The 19,683-nt window shown below is 37.1% G+C and overlaps 1 protein-coding gene across 2 annotated transcripts in view; it reads right to left on the bottom strand.

Moving 5' to 3' along the window:
- Positions 1 to 507: 507 nt before the first annotated feature.
- CLINT1 (clathrin interactor 1) overlaps positions 508 to 19,683 on the bottom strand; it is a 52,716-nt gene continuing 33,540 nt past the window's right edge. For both annotated transcript variants that reach the window (XM_055813236.1, XM_055813237.1), the window contains 7 exons: positions 17,882 to 18,056; positions 12,403 to 12,646; positions 11,784 to 11,865; positions 7,364 to 7,441; positions 3,679 to 3,971; positions 2,758 to 2,962; positions 508 to 2,277 (listed from right to left, as the gene is read on the bottom strand). In XM_055813236.1, coding sequence (XP_055669211.1) covers positions 1,916 to 2,277; positions 2,758 to 2,962; positions 3,679 to 3,971; positions 7,364 to 7,441; positions 11,784 to 11,865; positions 12,403 to 12,646; positions 17,882 to 18,056 — 1,439 coding nt within the window. In that variant the 3' untranslated portion in view covers positions 508 to 1,915. The remainder of the gene's footprint in view (positions 2,278 to 2,757; positions 2,963 to 3,678; positions 3,972 to 7,363; positions 7,442 to 11,783; positions 11,866 to 12,402; positions 12,647 to 17,881; positions 18,057 to 19,683) is intronic.

The raw sequence follows: 19,683 nt of genomic DNA, 5'->3' as shown, positions 1-19,683 counted from the left end.
TGTTAGAACAAGAGGTTTCGAAGATGATTATTCCAAATAAGTTTAAAGGTTTCAGAACAGGAACCAGAGTGATCGCCCTACTCAGCCGTTAAAGCCTGCCTTGATTACTTTGATGTAACAACACTTGAAAGCTCCTATTCTTTGAAACTAATTTAAACACATTGAATTGTTGAAAGATTAAAAACCGCAGTCAGCTAATTACACTCACTCTCATCTCTTATTCAGCAAATGAATCACTTTTCATTACCACTTAGCTGAAGTACATGAATTTCTGCCTAATTAGAAATGTTGTAGATGGAGCATTAGCAAGGCTGGAGCGGGTCAGGATATCTTGCCTGCTTCATTTTTAATTCCTAACAGTAGAGCCAGATAGGAAAGGCTTCAGATAAGAAGTCATTAAACAATTTTAAATTATTTATAAAAATTACTTTGCCCAAATTATAATTATTTTTTTTCCCAAATGCTCTCATAAACGTCAAATGAAATGAAAGGAAAAGCAGCCCAACATTGATTTTAATGAACATTTTAATGTTATGTATAACAGAACATTATGAATACAATGGAAACAAAGTTTTATCAATTTAATAATAAAAAAGAAATCCAACATAAGAAAAGGGAGGCAATAAATTTCATACCTATAGTATAGTGCTTATTCTTAACAATATTCCCAGCTTGTGAATATAACAATGCCTTTGTATTCCAGATTCTAGAATCATGATTCATGTGAACTTAAATGCAGAATTACAGAAGGAAAAACAAAAACCTCAAAAACTTCAATTCATTCTTTTGTTTTCAGTAAATCAGTAAAATCTTTGACTGCTACAGGTTTCCTTTATTAATATATATATTTTTTTACTCCTCTATTGGATTCCACAGCTGCTAATGCCATATTTACACAAAAGAATCACCAAGTGTTGTATAAAAGCTAAGATCCAATGCTGTTGGATTAGGCAGGGTTATAGATTTACACAACTTAAGTGTAATTCATATTATTTTTTTGTAATGATGCAAAAAGTAATTATTTTTGCTTTTTGACTGCTGCCAATGCCCTAGACCAGTGGCTCCATAGGGATATTGGTGGTACAAAGGATGCCAAGTGCCACTGTAAAAGAATTGCAAGGAAGTGCATTTTCTGGAGTTTTCTGAAAGGAAACCTTCCAGCAGTCTTGGAAAAAGCTTCTCCCAGACTTGCACAGGATATCAGTTATAACATTAGAAGCATGTTCAGACTCCAAAAATCCGTTGATCACCAAATTGCTAAGAGAGGATTTTTACAATAAAAATTTGGGTAATATAGCAGTGTGGCTGGAACATTAGCAAAAGTATATATACATTCCAGGTCCCTTTGAATTAGCCATAATCACATATGTAAGCCATTTTTGGACAAAAATATATATTCTTATAAAAAACTGATCATAGTACTTGAGTGACTTCAATTGTGGACTCAGCAGTAGTAAAAGGAATGATCCAATTATGACAAAGCGATCAGGGAGAGGAGGGAAAAAGAAAGTCAAGCTCTTCAAGAAAAAAGAAAAGTATAAAATTAGATTCAAACATTTTTACCCAACCCCCAATTCCAGTCTTCCATCAAGTCTCAAAGTTAAAATTGGTTCTTCTATGTAGGAAAGGTTTTTTTATGGTCTCAATACAAATTATTTTGCAAAATCATCTAACACATTCCTTCGAAGAACCTTTCACCTCTCCAGAATTTGAACACTAGTTATTTCAACACTTACAAAATAGCTTTTGGTTCTTTATGTAGACACTTTAACTGATAAAGAAGAAAAAAAAAAAAAAAGTATTGATCAGTGTTTTCCATCCCGTTCCCAGCTATATTTGTGCAGCTAAAAATCCTTCATTCACTCTGCCCATTGATTTTATTCTTATTTCGTTTTATTTATTTATTTTACAATCTTTATTTGCTAAAATTGGCAAAATTTGCAAAGGCATCTTGCTTGGGTTGCACAGTCCCAGGAGTCAGAGAGGTCATAGGGATACTGGGTAACCCCATTCCTATTGTGCCTGTCAAACCTATTCCTGTAGCCGGCACTCCCATGTTCACGCTTAATCCCATCATTCCCTGGTTGATCATATGCATGGGTCCCACGGAGGTCATTCCCATCGTACCTGACATCACACTGGGCATTCCCATCCCTGCAGGAACGGGCCCTCCCATCAGTGGGCTTGTCTGGGGTCGAACAGGCATCATGTTGGGCTGAGGATTGAGGTTCACTGCTGCAAAGTTTTGAGTCATGACATTCATCGGTTGTTGCATATCTGCAAAGAAGAGAACAGGATGCAAAAATCGTTAATCAGAATGTGATGCTGAAAGTGCTCACGCATTTTAAGAAACTGATGTGGTAACTGCCATGAGCAAGTATATGATGGCCAAAACCATGGCTATTTTGCTCATTTCCCTGTTTCTATGTGAAGACTCAGAAAACTTTTATAAACATTTCAAATGCATTTTATAACAATACAAGCTACTATGCATATTCTAGAGAAGTGCTAGAGATTAGGAAGCCTGAAATCAAGGTACAACAATGGCACAAACTACAGTGAAAACATGCACACAGCCTCCTAGTATGTCAGTCTCCATTTAGAAAATACCACTTGTCAGAACCGTCACAGTATTTTAAGAAACAGTTATGACTAAATGTAGGAAAACAGTAATTGACAGAATACACCAGCTCAAGGACAACCTAGCGAACACACACAGGACTCAGCACACATGCAAAACAGTGCAATATCACTTACTTTGTTGCTGCATCATGGTATTAAGTGATGGCTGCTGGGGTTTGGAAGGCTGCATCCCAGGTACTAAATTGTCCAAACTGATATTTACACTGGGATCTGACCAAGTTGAGGGTAGAGTTTTGCTTGCATTCTTCTGGACCATCTCTGTGCTTGCATTATAAAGAGGGTTAGGCTTCGGCATCATAGTGTTCATGCTTTGCAGTGGCTAAAAAAGAAAAGTTTGTTGGGATCCACTTGAAAAAAATCACCAGTATGAATCAGGACTAAACAGTAAGTGTTAATTTTTCCACAGAAGACAATAAAAAGCCAATGAGATTTTTAAGCTATGAACTTCAGCGCTTCCAAAGCAGTGTTGCCATGTGCTGTTACACCATTAGTGGGTTAAAAGAGTCTTTTTTTAAGCTAGCATCAAGCTCTCATATCAATACGTGGAATGACAGGAATCATCTGCAGTCAAGATCTGACTCAAACATACTGGTTTTTGCCTCCTAACACCACGCCGACCTGTTATGGTTTCCAAAAACACTCTCCACTGAAGCAGGCACCTTCCGTGTTTTGGCGAACAGACCAGTCGTCCCCTCCATCTACTTAAGGCTGGAAACCTGTAACATTCTCTGGAGGCTGGCTTTAAGGTTTAAAATACCAACTTGGTCTTCCCCAACAAAGCACAGAACAATGAAGACCATCTCAGAGAACACTAACTTATAAAAGGAGGCTTTTCAAGAACATTTGACACCTTCTTTTTAGGAGGCTACTCAAACATTTTTGGACAAAACTTTCTTACAAAATGCTGATCACGTCTGAGTGACTAGGTATGGGTTCCAGGAATGGAACAGATGAATTTTCACTGTTGTGATTAAGGAGAAGGCAAAAGATTTAATTAAGAAAGGTCATTAGCAAACTGTACAAATAGCAGCATACCTGTGACCTTGACATGGGTAAACTGATGCCCACAGCATTGGAGCTCATCATAGAGAAATTCATACTTTGTGAAGAGGTCATGGTTGTCTGAGAGGGGCCCATCAAATCAAAAAGATCAGTAGAATTTGAAGCAGTTGGAGGCTGTCCAGAAGGTGGCTGTGAGCTGAAGAGCTCTATAGCTGGCTGCTGTGCCGTGCTGCTGAAGAGCTCGCCAGATGAAGCACTGGGACAAGGAGAAGCTTGGTTGAAGGCACTCCAGTCACCAAAGTCACCATTTCCACTTGTTGCTGTACCTGAAGGTGACAGTGTGAGAAAAAGGAAGACAGAGAGAAGAAAGGCAGAAGACTTAAGAGAAGGACACTGAGCAAATGCCACACTCTATGAACTGAAACAAATGAGAGCTGATCTGTGTCCGTCCAGATTAACATCTGCAGGTAGAACCTCCATCTGGACATCATTCCCTCTCATGAATATTCCAACAATTTTTACAAGGTAGCAAAGGAAATATGGAACATCTATGCACAGAAAGTAGAAGGATGTTTGATAACATGTCACCTGTGGATGCAGGACAAGTAGGGACAGGTTTTCTTTAGTTGAAATACAACTCAAAAGATAACTTAGGGGGGTAGATTGGAGGCTCTAGTCAAAACACCACCTGGAACTTTGATAATTTATCCACTTTCTATTTCAGCACTCTGGTATTTGCCAAGAGAAAAGTTATCAGGAATGAGCTGCTTGATAAACCAAATTCCATCACAATAAAACAAAGACGACTACTTCAGAATTTGGTTATATACAATTAATAGATCTTTGTATTGAACAATGCTGCAGAGAATGAAACCCAGAACTTTGGAAGCAGGTTGCCAGGAAAATTCTTATTTGAGGTGGTATGAAATAATTTCTTCCCATCCCATGAGGCACTCATGTAAAACACATTACGTTTTTTATATTTGAATCCTGACCTAAATGCTTTGCCTTGAAGCAGAAATTCAGTCTTGGATCTAGCGATTCTCTCAGCAGAAGCTTTGCTGAATTCTTAGTTCACCGCTTAAGCTTTGTTTCATTTCAATATACCAGGGTTTTTGTAGACAAACATATAAAGTAAAACAGCAACTTACAGCTCTCTCTGTATCTTACTGTGAAGAGACTAACAGTATAAGCGGTTTGCAGACAACTGCAAGGGTACCTATTTCAGGATCACAGATGCCCAGAGACACAAACCAGTGAACTGAGAATATGTTGTAACCTTTGAGTCAAATGGGAGGAGATGTTATCTCCCTTAAAACCACATGTTTTTCTATTAACAAGAAAAGGGTTACTTCGCAGGAGTGATAGGGGAAGAAAAGCTTACAAAAACATCTATATGAGATGCTAAAAATAAAGCAACACCATTTAAACAGCTCTCATTGCTACACAGTGAATCGTGTTCCAAGTTTGGGCCATTGCACAGGTCAGCTTTTTGATTATGTCACTGATATACTTTTGGTACTTTAGCTAAATCACAAGCAGCATCATTACCATATGAAATGTACTTTGAGTTCTAACGAACAGTTAAATCATCCCTTGAATTTCTTTAGAGTGAATGAAGACTCAAACACTGAAGCAGATGAATGCAGTGCCAGTTTCCACTTCCTAACCTATACGACAGCTACTTCTATGCTGGCCATCCATAGCAATTTTCTACAACCGTGTTCTACCCACTCAAAAGGTAACTACAGTAGTCTTTTACACTTCATGTAAATATTCATCAATATACACCTTCAACATTTATTCATTTTTTTAACTTTTCCAATACATTAGAATTTAACAAATAGAAGGAGAGTAAATCTGTTCACAAAATCCAAGTATTGCCAATAACTTCAGTGCACGAAACTGGACTAATATCCATTAGCTTAGGGCCTTACTGGAACGTTTGCTTTGATCTCCCTCACAAAGAGGGGCTATATTAGAATGTTTCAATTAGTATCACATATTAAAAATTAAAACCTACTTTAAATATTCCTGATAGATAAGTAAATGCTGAGTGTGCTCCTTCTATGTTCAGACCTGTGCACTGAGCAGCAATAATGGAAGCGGGGGTAAAAGGGATCACATTTTGCCCCTTCAGTACAACTTCAAAGATGATTAATCAAGAAGGAAAAGATTTCTAGAGGGGCTTATGCTGTTCAGGAATGATTAATCATTTCACAGGACTCCTTGTCCCTTGCATAATGGTGATTGGAATAGATTAATCATGTTAATGCAGATAAAGGATTGTATCAGTTTAGACTGTATTAACACAGAAATTATTTGCATAGTAGGAGGCTTTCTGTTTGCAAAACAACTTGGTTTTGAATAAGAAAGCCTGTGAAAAAATTAGAGCAGTTCTTTCCTGCCAAGCAAATTAAAGGTATATGAACTAATCGATGCCCAGTACAGCTCTCCTAACACAGCAAAACAGAGGAGGAGATATAAACACGCTGACTAAAAGCTGACTCACAGGTCGATTTGCTGATCAACCTTTTTGCTACTCTTTTCATATTTTGGACTTAATCCTGCACCCTGGCTGAGAACCCCCAGTCCCCAATACCACTACTACCCAAATTGACTGCACAAAAGATAGCCAGCCAGCTCCCTCTACTCCGTGCTTGTCTGCAGCACTGTTCTGTCTGGGTAGCGCTGTAAGCTTCCAAAAACACACCACCAAAAGGAAGGTTGCCGAGGAGATCTTCAGGGACTCTTCTTTTTCTAGCACAGGTGGGCTGCTATTCTCCACTGAACATAATCCCATCTTTTGGTTTTGTTCAATTTACCCATTTAATTTACTGTCCTGCCCATAACATTAAAATTCTTAAGACTGATCTGGACCCTCTGCAATGTCCAGTAACTATAAAAAAACAGCATAAAACCCTTCTAACAACATTCCAGTTCGCAGCATTATCACAAGCAAGCAAACCAGACTATCAAGCACATGAAGCAAGTCTTTTTATCCCACCAGATCAGCTAACTTTTAAAAAATAATTAATAACTACCTCTATCTGAAAAACTTGCAAACTGTTAGTTGAAGTATTAGAAAAATGACTGCTTTTTATTGCAAATATAATAGCTGAATAACCTTACATAAAACACTGGGAAGACTATGATGATTATTAACGTGAATGGTCCTATCACCACAGCCAATTTTCCAATCATTTTTGAAACACAAATACTGTCACCTTGAAGCATTCATTGCTGTAGAACTCAAATTAATATAGCTCCTTGCCCACGACTGCAAAACTGGGATGTGCTAGGCTCTTTATTCAATTGGTTATTGAGTGCTCTTCAGCTAGCATTCAGACCCACACTTGTTTATTTCACATTTCACTTTTCCACTCCAAAAGTAACATCATATTTCAGTGCATTTCAAAACTAGACTCAGAGGTATGCTTTAAGTTGTATTATATGCTTCTATTATATTACTAGATGAACAGTGATGTATTTTTAACTCCTACTAACATTTTTCTTTAATAAAATTCATGAAAAGTTTCAGGTCCAATGAGACATGTGCTGTGCCAGACAATAGGTGTCTTCCTTACTCAAATACAGCACTCATGGTACACGAACACAGTCTGCCCTGGAAAGGGAAGTAACTTTCAATAATGCCATGTGGCATCTCTTCCCCTCTTTCTGCCCTTAAACAGCATCTCAATCTGTAAATTAATCCTACCTTGTGATGATGGGAAACTTGCTGAAGCAGCAGCTGAACTAAAATCAGCAAATCCTCCAAATGGGTCAGTTGATCCACCTAGAAACAGAAGGAAGGCAAATGCTGTTACAGGATTGTGCAAAGATCCATTGCAACAACTACATGCAGGATTTACGATTAAAAGCTGCTCCGTATTCAGTAAAATGGATTTATTGATTCTGCTCCTTAAGTCGGCACTGTTTTTCCTGTTCATCACCATACTATATTTATACAAGCCTGAGCAACAATAAACTGGATTATTTCCAACTGCTTTGCAGATCTTGGAATTTTCTTTTCCTAGGAAAGAACTAAAAGACGCAAGTTTTTAAGTTTTAAAATGCATTTAGAAATATTAAGAAGGCTAACAAGTTTTTAAATACTGAGGGATGCTACTAGTTTGGCAGTTTGTAAAATTAAAACTTGGGAAGCATAATATATAAAAGCCAAACATTCTTATTGTGTAAAAGTTAATTTATTATGCTTACTATGAAAAATCACATGTCGCTTTATATTTAGTTTTTGTGTTACTTAAAGCATGAATGATTCTGCAATGATCTTGAATTGGGATTTCAAGGACAGAGCTTGCATTTGTGTTCATTTTTTATAAGTTTGCTTCCTTTCTACAGCAGAAACATTAAGTTTTTCAACCAGACATTTATATACAGCATATAAATTATTAACTTCTGGATACAGCACAGTAACAATTTTTCACTAAAAATACAGCCAAGGTATAAAAACAGAAGAAAGATTTAAGAACTATATTGGAAAGCTGGTTTGTTTTTTTTAAAACACACACACAAAGTTTACAAAGAAAAATAATCTGATTATTGTTGATACTGCTTTTAAATAAGTATTTCACTGACCAGAGAAAGCTAAGTTGACCTTAATTGTTTGTCCTCAAAGATTTCACCTCCAAGCAGTCCCACCCTTAGAAGAAGCTGCAGCAGTTCAATTATTTTGCTTTTAGTGTTATGCATACATTATATAGGTTACATCACAGCTGCTTAGCCTGCAGTGCTTAGAAACTAGCCAGGTGGGACTGGAACATCTGTGCTGCACTCAAACACCACCAGGGACAGCTTCCAACATCTGGTGCCATTTCTGAATTGTCTTATCGCTGCAAGACATTCTGCCCCATCTGCTACTCTCAACTGGGTTAATTAAACTAGAACCATCTCCTTTTTAATAAATGGCTAGCAGTAATAAAAGGAACCATTCACTTTCTAATACATGTGTACTTGTATTTCTTTTTAATGTTACTTTACTGTAGACATTGCCAGGAAGGCAACTGTTCTTCCAAGGGGAAATATCTTTACTTGCCGAGCATGTAGCATATGATATCAAATGTGAGAAGGGAATGCAAGGATGGTCTCTCTGACTTTTCAAAATATAGCACTACTGAAATCCTTTTACCTCCTTTTCAAGAGGGAGGAAGATTTCACACAAAGTTAAGAAATTACTTCAATACAAGTTCTGAACTGGTCTAAGAAGCATCTTAAATAGGTTTATATACAAGTTTTATACTGACTGCAACCTAAGAATGAAAAAGGGTAAGATAAGCCAGTGAAAGATCAAGCTAAAAAACCTGTCCAGATCATGTTTACTCTGCCTACTGCAACAAACATTTTGACATAATTTTCTTCATTGCATGTGTCCTTACAGAGTTCAGAACAGGTTAGTGGTTTGAGTTTATAGGGAAAGAGAGTAAGACAGATAACATACTGTCAACCACATCCTCAAAAAAACCCCAAAACCAGTGCTCTCATGCTACACCTATTATCCCTGGGCTGTTTGATAAAGTATCTGGAGATTAATTTACTTCTAACAACGGAACTGGGTTCAAACCCAAAATAACTCCTTAACATTTTCAGTCAAGTCAACTTTTCCTCCACCTCTATTGCCTGTTTTCAAATGAAACAGTTTCACAGAGAGTTGGCAGAGCTTAAGCTGAATGCAGTAACACTCTAAAGAAAGGTATCACCAGCTAAGATTAAAGAACCTCATCTCCAGTAACAACAAAAAATTCCTTCCAGCAGGTCTAATCACAGATTCTATGCCTTCTCAAACTGATTGTTCCTTTATGGCAACCAACCGCCCCCCTCATGTACAAACTGTGTTTCTGTAGTAACGTGTAACCCCCCCAAGCCTCACCAACCTTATTCCACATCTCAGCACCTGAAAATACACAGATAAGCAAATTCTGAGTTCCCTGAATTCACATGACTTCCCTGCCAGTTGCTTCACAAGATAGATCAAAGGCTGCATCTGACCCTTTCCCTGTGCCTTGCCTGACACTGGGAATGTTCCCACACCCTGTGCTGCAAGGAACAGTGGTCATAACAAGTGACCTGCACGTGAAGGACAGTGCTAATCTTCTCAACATGAGCTATCCTCAAAGATTCCCATGCGAGATCTGTCACTACAAATGAACCCTTTCCATCTGCCTTCCCAGGTCAGCAAAGAGGTTATTTAGCAGGACCAGCTGGTAATATGTCTCTTCTCAACACCATTTCTAAATGCTGCTTTGGAAAAAGAAGAAAAAAGGCAAAAAGAAAAAAGGCTTACTACAGCAAAGAACCAAACTGATGAAAGATTCAAATACACTGTAATATGGAAGCTGCCATAGTTCTGTTTCAAGTGTGAGAAGGCTCACTTTGAAGTGGAAACATCTATTCTCCACGTGATTTTGTTTTTATACACAAAAATAAAAACATACTCATATGTATTTAAATAAACCAAAAAATGCTTTAATCTCTTTTCCCATAATAATTGGATAGGAGAAGCTTCAGTATTGATTTGGGGTAGTGGTTCTGATCCAGGCTCTTAAAATTCCATGGAACTGTGGTAACTCCAATATACAGTGAACACCTTTGTATATGGAGTTAATAAAATAGAAAATAATGAAAAAAAATTTATTCCTTAAATTTGGGGGCATTTGTGCATGAAAGAACAGGTACATGAAATGAATTTTATTTCTTAACCATTTAGAATTAACACATATTTCAGAACAGACATGTAAACTTTATCTACTTTACTAAAGATAAAAGCGAACAAAGTTTTAAAGATCTACCAGAAATAAGAAAGATAAGATTGAGACACATCTTTGAGACTAAATTACCGTGACAATTTCCCTCCCCATCAATAGAGTTTTGGTGTATTTTATACGTACAGAGGTAGCGTTTTGGTAGCCTAGTGATGAAAGGAACTGTGTCGCACAGAGCGTTTGTAATACTGGCTTTGCTTATACATTCTAATAAAGATACCTACTGTGACGTATTACAGGGGTTCCCACTACAGTACACCCAGAAGTGGCGTAACTTCAGAGAGAAGTCAGAGTAGTCTTTACAGATGCAACCACACTGCCACACATGTGGACCTCCAGCCACTCTGGACTGCCATTTTTTGGTGATTTTACATTGTCTTTAAAACAAAGACTGGAGCTGAGTGTCTGTCATCCCCAAGATACACACACACTTCTACCAACGTGAGTGACACCATGCAAGAGAATTTGTTTATTTGGAATGGAGAGAAGTTACGCGAGAGGTTTCTATCTATGAAAAAGCACATGCTCATATTTTATTTGCTATTCAAAGTGAACTCTAAACTAAAACTCTGCCCACAGTTACCTCACTCCCAACTGTGCCATTAGAGCACAGCAGCATGGAAATCCCTTTTCTATTCCACGCTAGCCACAATCAAACCTGTTGCTATTAAGAACCTGTAAGCACAACAGTAAGTCTTTAAAGTTTTAGGTTTTGAAAAGCAAATGACCAAACCCCTGAACTCCTCTATCAATCCTGTATGCAATGCACTGGAATTTAACACACTCCTAAAGAGAAGCTGCATTTTGAGAGCATAAGGGTAAGCCCATACAAAGGTTAATGGACTTAAAATTCAACTGCATATTTAGAGAGCAAAGGGATGTGTTTTAGAACAATCATTTTACCTTTAGGTAGCAATTTCATTTTGGTATTAGGACTGGGATCAACCAAGTGCCAAGACAAAATAAGATAAAAAGAAACAAGTTTGCCATATACTTTAGATGCCAGGTTATATGAAGATCATCCATCTCCCACTGCATAGCCTTTGAACTGCACTATGGGAAACGCCTGAATTTGAATGGCTTGCACTTGCTTTTAGAGTTAATTATAAATAACTGCATTACAAACACAGTTTCTGACAGACTGACCTGGCATTTAATCTTTGTGCTGCTAACATTTATTAGTCCTGTGCAATAGCACATACACTACCTTGCTACAAAAGGTTCCAGGCCGCTCTATAAATTTTCTGAGAATTCATTTCTCAATTTTTCTACTACTTTCTATAGATAACAACAAACAAGCTTATCCTCAGAATCGGTACAAAATATGCATTAAGAAAATAAAAATCAAAACGTGCCTACCTGTTGAAACTGGCTGGCTAGATCCATCAAACAACAGATCAACCAGGTCACTAGATGACTTGCTGCTAGAGGGTACGGAAGCCTGAAGAAGAAATTACACAACAGATCTCATCTCATGATATCATCACTCGTCTTAAATGACCTTGAGAAGCTGTCTGGTTTTTTGGAGGTTTATTTGTTTTCTTTTGCTTTGGAGAGATGGCAGATCTGGCTTTGAGGCTAACAATCACTGGAGCATAGCTAAATTCGAAACCAAATACTGAAAAGCTAGTGGCTCAGTTTGGTGTTTTCTGTTTGGTTGGTTTTTTTTACAATAACATGAATTTGATAACTTTTCAGTAAGTGTGCAGGTTCAGAGAATCCTTCACACTTCAGGCCAAGATTTTCTCTTTGCTTTCCTAAAGAGAGTAAAACATGGTAATGACTATATTTAAAAAATTCAACATCTTAAACCAATCACATAATTAATTACAATTAAACTGTTCCACAGCCTTTGAAAACCCCATTTTTGATAATAGTTCCCTTGAAGGCTGCATAACAAAAATTTGACCCTAAACCAGAAACTGTCTGTGTTTAGAAGAAAACAGTTTCCAAAATCATGTTTTATTGTCTGTCTCACCTTTGCTGTCGGCTGTGCAGTATGAGCAGCAACACTCTGTTCTGGACTTGCTTTATCCCCTGTATAATGTGCTGCTGCTCCCAAGTCAATGGTTTTTGAAGGATTTGCTGTGCGTTTGTGTCGGGTGGTAGTAGTTTCCGTAGCTTGTGTAATATGAATGTGTTTTGTTGTCACGGTCTCTTCTTCATCTTTAAATTCAGCTTTAGGAGATTTACCTCTTCTTGATTTTTCCTCATCGCTGTCACTAGAAAAACAAAAGCAACAGAATACCATTTGTGATGGACTTCTCAGTATTTAAGTGAACATTTGGCTTAAGCCACAAAAATTTTGGTTACTGTAGTTCCTTGTAGCAACGGTTCATAATAAAAAAACCTGCTTCTTCGTACATTTGAGAAAAGAAATGTTTTACCCTGACAAAATGCATCTACATAACACAGCATTGCACATATTGTACAAAAGTGATGAATAAAAAAAGCAAGTTATTCTGTTAAACATTAACTGCAAGTCCATGGCAAAGGATAATAGGAAATAAGTGTTTAAATCCAGTACATTTAATTACCTTCTGACAGGAACTCCCCCACACGTTATGTAACACTTCAGCAACAAAAAGTTAAGTTAGCAGGTCTGCTAAGTACTTACACCACGAGACAGAAAGCAGTGAGCCAAATACAGGTACTATCTTTCAGGTTTCAAGAATTCCATGCCTATTTCAGCTCATTTCCCTTTGCAGACGACCAGGCTTTATTATTCTTTAAAATATTTGTGGAAAAAGAATGTTTACAGAATTAGGCACTGCAACAGTACTATTTTCTTTCAGAGAACACACATTTATTTTATCATATGCTTAGATATAAAGGAAGAAGTTCTTCACTACAAGAGTGGCGAGGCACTGGACCAGGCTGCCCAGAGCAGCTGTGGATGCCCCATCCCTGGGATGCTCAAGGCCAGGCTGGACGGGGCTTGGAGCACTTGCCCTGGTGGAAGGCGTCCTTGCCCACGGCAGGGGTGTAAAACTAGATGATCTTTAAGGTCCCTGCCAACCCCAACCGTTCTGTGATGTTCTTAACATGTAAAAGAACAAAAGCATCACCATTTTTGGCAAAAAAAAAATCAAAAAAAAAATAAATATCAGATGTCCCTGCATAATATTTCTGCTTTTTTATTTTAAATCTTTCACAAACCAACCAATTGCCCTCCCCCCAACCGTCACATTGCTTCTTACCATCAAGGTAAGATTTGTACATAACATTGAAAATTGCTGTAGAGAAAGCTTAAATACATTGAAATGTATTTTGATATAATAATTTCCTTAGCAACATAGTTGAAAGTGGAAGGGTTTTGTATGTTAATAATGCATTAGAATACTAAAACTGCACAAAATTTAAGACAGGCTGTCCCTTTGTCAGTGGGAATATGACAGTAACTGCAATATACTCTGGAGGGTAGCCTTTGTTCTCAGTTAACAATAGTGGGTTTTTGGAATACACTGCATGTGTCATTTCCTCTACGCACATTACCTACTCACCACTGGGGATGCCTCAATTCATTAACATCAGTGAATATAAATGCTGACTCCCTTTTTTAATTTTTTATTTTTTAAAGAAAAATATCATAGCTGCTAGCCAACCTAGTGACTACTGGCGTTTGCTTGAGCCAGCCTTACAGAGACAAGCGAGCTCAAAAGGTATCAACCTAACTTTATCCTTCCGAGGCACTTCAACCCCAACTTGCAACAACAGGCCTGCTGTTCCCGTTCTGGATTTCTGCAGATAGCCTACCTACAAGCACAGGTACAGAGGGGACCACTAACCACATTTTCATTTGTGACATCAGGATATTAACATAAGCCCCCAGAGAAGACTGATCACATTAGCATGGTATATATGGCACATCCAACCTAAAAGCCTCAGAGGAGCATGGATGACGTTGCCTTTTAGACAAGTAATGAAAATACCCAAGACCAGGTCAATCACAACTAGGGCTCAGTCTCTTAAAACCTGCTGCAACGTATTTCTTGTCATCGCTACACAGTCTGCCTAGTCCATAAACACAATCTGTGGGTTGAGGAACCGGTACAGACCAATCACAGTAATGTAAGAATGAGAAAAGTGAGTCTTTGGTGACCTACAGCAAAATAAATGTCTAAAAGCTTTCGAGATAAGAAATTAAACACATATGCCAAAAAGCAGGGCAAATATTACTACACTCAATTTTCTGTGACAACCTGTACTGCTTCCAGACTGTCTCAGGAGATCTGGTTTTTTGGGTTTTTTTAATGGTCACATTAACAAAAAGAAACAAGTATTACAGATTAATGTTCCCTTTAAGTGTGTTTATTGTGCTCAGAATAGTAAAATTGCTGTGCTTCATCTGAGAATTGCAGAATGAAATAAAAAATTATAGCTACCATTGTACCAAATAATTAAAAAAACACTTCTGCAAAGGAAGTACATGGTTGCAACTTCCAGAAGTCAAACGATCTTTTTCTTTGCCTTAAGGTTTTTGTGGTGTGGGGTTTTGTTGAACATTCTTTAACGCAATAAAAATAGTTTACTGATACTTTAAGACTATCTGAATTATACTCTAGTACAAAATAATTTCCATGGAAGTTGCCTTTGAACATGGCTGTTGCACCCTTTTATAGGCATACTAAAAGTTTTGCTTTCTTTCTATTCTGTTACCTGCATCAACCTTTCTGAATACTGGAGAAAAAAGGATTGCCAGTTTTAAGAATTCTTATGAAAAAAGTGTAGTGTTTTCAGAAAAACCTCTGTATATCTGAAAATAGAACTTCAGTATACAAGGCTAGACTCAGGGCAGCAATTGGTTTACTCACTCACCTAAGACTGAAGAACTAACAAGCACAATGAAAGAAAAACTAAGGTTTTCCAATGCCACATGGTATTGTTTCTGACCGTACCTACTTCCAAGGGATATATTACTGGAAAAAAGAATCCAATTTCCCCATAGAAGCACTAACATTTTTCTCCCAACTAGGCTTCTCCAGTTAGCTGTGTGAACCACAGTTTCACTGAAATCTACCGCGAATTCAAGCCAGCTATATCACAGGTTAAGTACTTAAGTTACTTCAAGCGTTTTTTTTCTTCTATGCTAACTATTAGCTCTGCAAGTAGAGTCAGAAATACAGGAGTTTGGTCAAGTTCTTCTTGTGTGTATGCTGGAAGTAAAGATTATGTCATCCAAACTTCATCAATCACTGAGAAGATGTGCAAGTCACATTTATTCTTTGTGCTTCAAGACCTTTATTGCCTTTACAGTACTAAGTAATAATGATTTATAAAGCTATTAAGATAGACACAATAGAACATACTACAGCAGATTTGCCAGCTGAGCGAGTATCACCATTTAGTCACTTCTCCAAGGGAAATGGCAACTTAATTCAATGTTGTTATATAGCAGCAGGCTACAAAAAATAATACATTTTTGGAGGCTTTTTTCTGGTTTTAGAAAAAAAGAATTGCGTAAGTGTGAAAACACAGAAATGCACGGATTTTGTGAAGTATTTACAAGAAAGTTACATTGTTATGAGCTTGTCACATGATAGATAAAACTTCCTGTTTCTTTCAGTTTCAATATTTTAAATATCGTATTCTGTTAATACAATGTGAATAAAGTTTGTATTTACAGTATCTTTAAATATAAATAGACAGGCATTCCATAATCTTGAGTTCAATCTTCTTCGATCCTTTTATGTCTTCTGTAGGAAGAAACCCCTTCACTTCAATACACTGATAAAATACATCCCATGTTGTCAGATCACCATGCCAAGAAAAGCCAAAAGGAAATTCCAGGCTGGTAGCTGAAGCAATATTGGAGAAGCCATACTGCTGCAACTTGGATTCCTGCTTAAGGCAGGATAACCTGTAACTACCAAACTGGTTTTGCTCATGTCTGTCCCAAAAAATCCTTCTTTTATTTCAAGTCCCAACTTTATTACTTTCACCAATTTTGAGACAAATTCTGCGCCTGACATTTACCAAGAAAATGGGGGGAAATTTAGAAACAAGGGACAAGGGTTACAAGAGCAAAACAAAAATGAAAATTATACTATAAGCCAGAGTGGGGCTGGGGAGGGGGAAGGATCTAGTGTTACTTGGGGTAGAGATGTGTACCTGCGGATAAGTCTTCAAGATACAATGCTTTTGATAAAGATCAGACTGTAGAAAGGACTGCCTAAAACACTGGAAGGTGCAAGACTTTATACCAGCACAAGTAAGAGACCAGGAGCTCATTTAGATATAAAGCAAAGGAAATAAGATTTAAAAAAAAATGTTTACTGTACATCCTCTACATGAAATGTGGATAGCGAGCTTTATGGACATCATGTGACAAGTTGCTCTTGAAAGGTATGTACAGAAAAGCACACAGCAATATAACATTGTTAAATTTGAAATTTGTTTACTTTTCTTCTGATCCCTTCTCTTTGTAGTCTATTGATAGTAAGTTCTAAGAGGGAACCCTGATGTGTGCAAAGAATACCAGTTTTATGATTTATTAATGCCCTAGCAAGAAGACCATACTGCCTTTTTCTCAGAGATGCTACCATTATAATTATTTTGTTTCTGTGCAAAATTGTTTGAATTTTGTAATATATACACATGTGTGCGTGTTTACTTCTATACACACAAATATATATGTAAAAATGTGTGTGACTGTATCTGAAGATATTCCTGCAAAAAATATTAATCAAATCTCAGTGCAAATTTGAATTGGGAGTTGTTCCCCAAAAGGGAATTATTTCAATATATTTGTGCACTTTCTTTACAAAAATTTCAGATTCTGTTAAGCACAAATTTGATCTCCAGATAATAAAATCCAATGCACCTGTTGAAGTGGGATGTACATAAAGCTCTTTCTGAAGACAGCACAGGGTAGGTTTTCTTCCTTACTGAAAAAAAATTAATGGCCAGATGTAAAATACAATGAGTTTCATGAGAAGGTTCAATTGAAATTGACTTGTAATTTTAAAAATGCTTTTTTTAAGTCACTTGTATTCTGTTCTTCCCAAGATCATCTCAGGGAAGAAGCACTGCGTCAAGGTAGGTCTAAGCAATTTTGTATCTCCCTCTTCTTTGGCATTTCAGCATTCAGAGTAAGTGTAGCATTAAATGGCAGCCTTCAGTGTACTGGTGCAAGGAAGACCACTGAATTGCTGAGACAAGGAAAAGCTTAGGAAATTTCAGCCAAATTCCCTGCTTTGCCAGCAGCTATCTAAGCTAGGGGCAGTAATGGAAGGCAGCCAAGAGCAGTTAACAATTGACAGAGCTACATTATTCCCCAAGGCCAGTAAAAGCTGCGTAGGAAGTCCTGGAAGCAGGTACTGAACCCAAACATGCTTCCATACAGACAGACAGAATGAGAGAGTATTGTAACTAATAATCAGCAATGTTAAAGAGTTTTATAATATTTTGTAATACCAATTTTACAGAAGAAATTCATGTTAAAGTAACTCTAGTACCTGCATCTTTCTGGAGAGTCTTCTCTGTCTTTCCTTCGGAACTTGCTGATGGTATCATCGATTGTGCTTCCAATTTTGTCGCTTAGCTCACCTAACTTATCGCTGAATGGAAAAGCTGTTTTTTTATCCCATTCTTCATCCCATTTTGACTTGGGCTCAGGATCGTATCTTTCACCTGTGTAAGGCATTAAGATAAGAAATACTAAAGATAACAGGAAAAAAAAATATGCCTGTGGTCTTTCCAGAATGACTCTCAAGCCCCCCTGCCCTACATACATAAAACCTTCCAAGTTTTCAAAGCAAACTGAAAGCTCCCACCGTGCTGAATCAACACTATTACAGCAAGGCACAGCATGTAATGCCAGTCATTAAGTGGCAGGAATGCAGATTCAAAGACTTTTGTTTATGACACCACCACAATCTTAATGCACTGCACAGCACATCAGGATACTGTTGGACTCTGCTGGAGAAGCACAAGAGGCACAATCAACCCTGGCTGCATAAGCAGCTTATCACAAGTGATATGTGCCAGTTTTGTAACAGGCACTTAATGCATGATATTCCTTTCTTGGCCAAGCTGTGTTCTCAGAGGTAAATCAGTGGGGGTTTTTTATGCATTGACATTCATGAACACATAAAAGCATAGTACCAAAATGTTGAAAGATGTAGGTGTGCAATGCATGATAACTTTGTTTTCTTTACTACACTTGGTGATTAAAAACACATTTTAAAGAGATGAAAAAAAGAACAGGCAGTAAAGCAACTCACTTTTTCAGCAGCCACTGAGTACCCTGAACATCTTTATTAAACACTACAATCATGAATGAAAAACTTTTTCTCTAATCAAGTATTCAAGACCTCCATACAGGTGTCGTAACTTACAAACAGCTGATGGTTTTACTTGAAATAAGTACTTCTGCTGTACAATCTCATTAAGAAAGTTGAAAAAAACCTTAACCTTGGGTTTATTTATACACATTCAGCTAAACTGAGTTTACTTTAAAAGAAAAAAATCACACATTTTAACAAAGACTTAACTGTCAGAAGCACAACACACTTTACTAACTTGTATTATGATCTTGTATCAGACCCTCTGCTGAAAATATAGGTATCTGAAACAACCCAATATAGCTCAGTTTCTAGATAACACTTTTAGACAAACATTTTAGATTTTGGGCCACGCATATAAAACAAGGCATTTTTTGTATTATTGAAAAAATATGAAACACCAGTTAGATTTATTTTATTTTTTTTTACTTAAGCTGAGTAAAATTGAGTAGCAGAAAGGAAGAATGGTGAAAAATTAATTACCTCAAGTTACATACAAATTATGTTGTAGCTCAGATAACGTTCAAGATGTATTCAATTAAGTAATTTTTAATAAAAAGAAAACTATAGATTTCAGTGCCACAAGCTGCAAAATTTGAGTTATATCTGTCCAATAATATCATATACCAGAGGATGTATTTTCTTACTCAAGACATAAGTGCAAGTCTCCAAAGATATTTGTTTAGATCCATAAAGGACAGACGCTTTTTCGAAGTACAGAACCTGTTACAAATCAGTGAGATCCTTAGCAATTTCTCCTTTTTCAATAGTAAAAAAATGTACTACTGTTAAATATTGCAGGAGAATAATGTGGCCTTATTTCAGTTTATGTCAGGCTCTCAAGCATCTTAATGTAGATTCCATTAGGTTTCCTTGTGCAATAGAAATTATAAAACAAAAAAAACCCCAACCAATAAAGACCTTGGTATTTTCAGACCAAAAAACTATAGAAAGCTCTAAAAATACAATAATTT

Source organism: Falco peregrinus, chromosome 8 (genome assembly GCF_023634155.1).
Source record: "Falco peregrinus isolate bFalPer1 chromosome 8, bFalPer1.pri, whole genome shotgun sequence".
In the NCBI taxonomy this organism is placed as follows: domain Eukaryota; kingdom Metazoa; phylum Chordata; class Aves; order Falconiformes; family Falconidae; genus Falco; species Falco peregrinus.
This window is presented reverse-complemented; position numbering and strand designations above follow the sequence as displayed.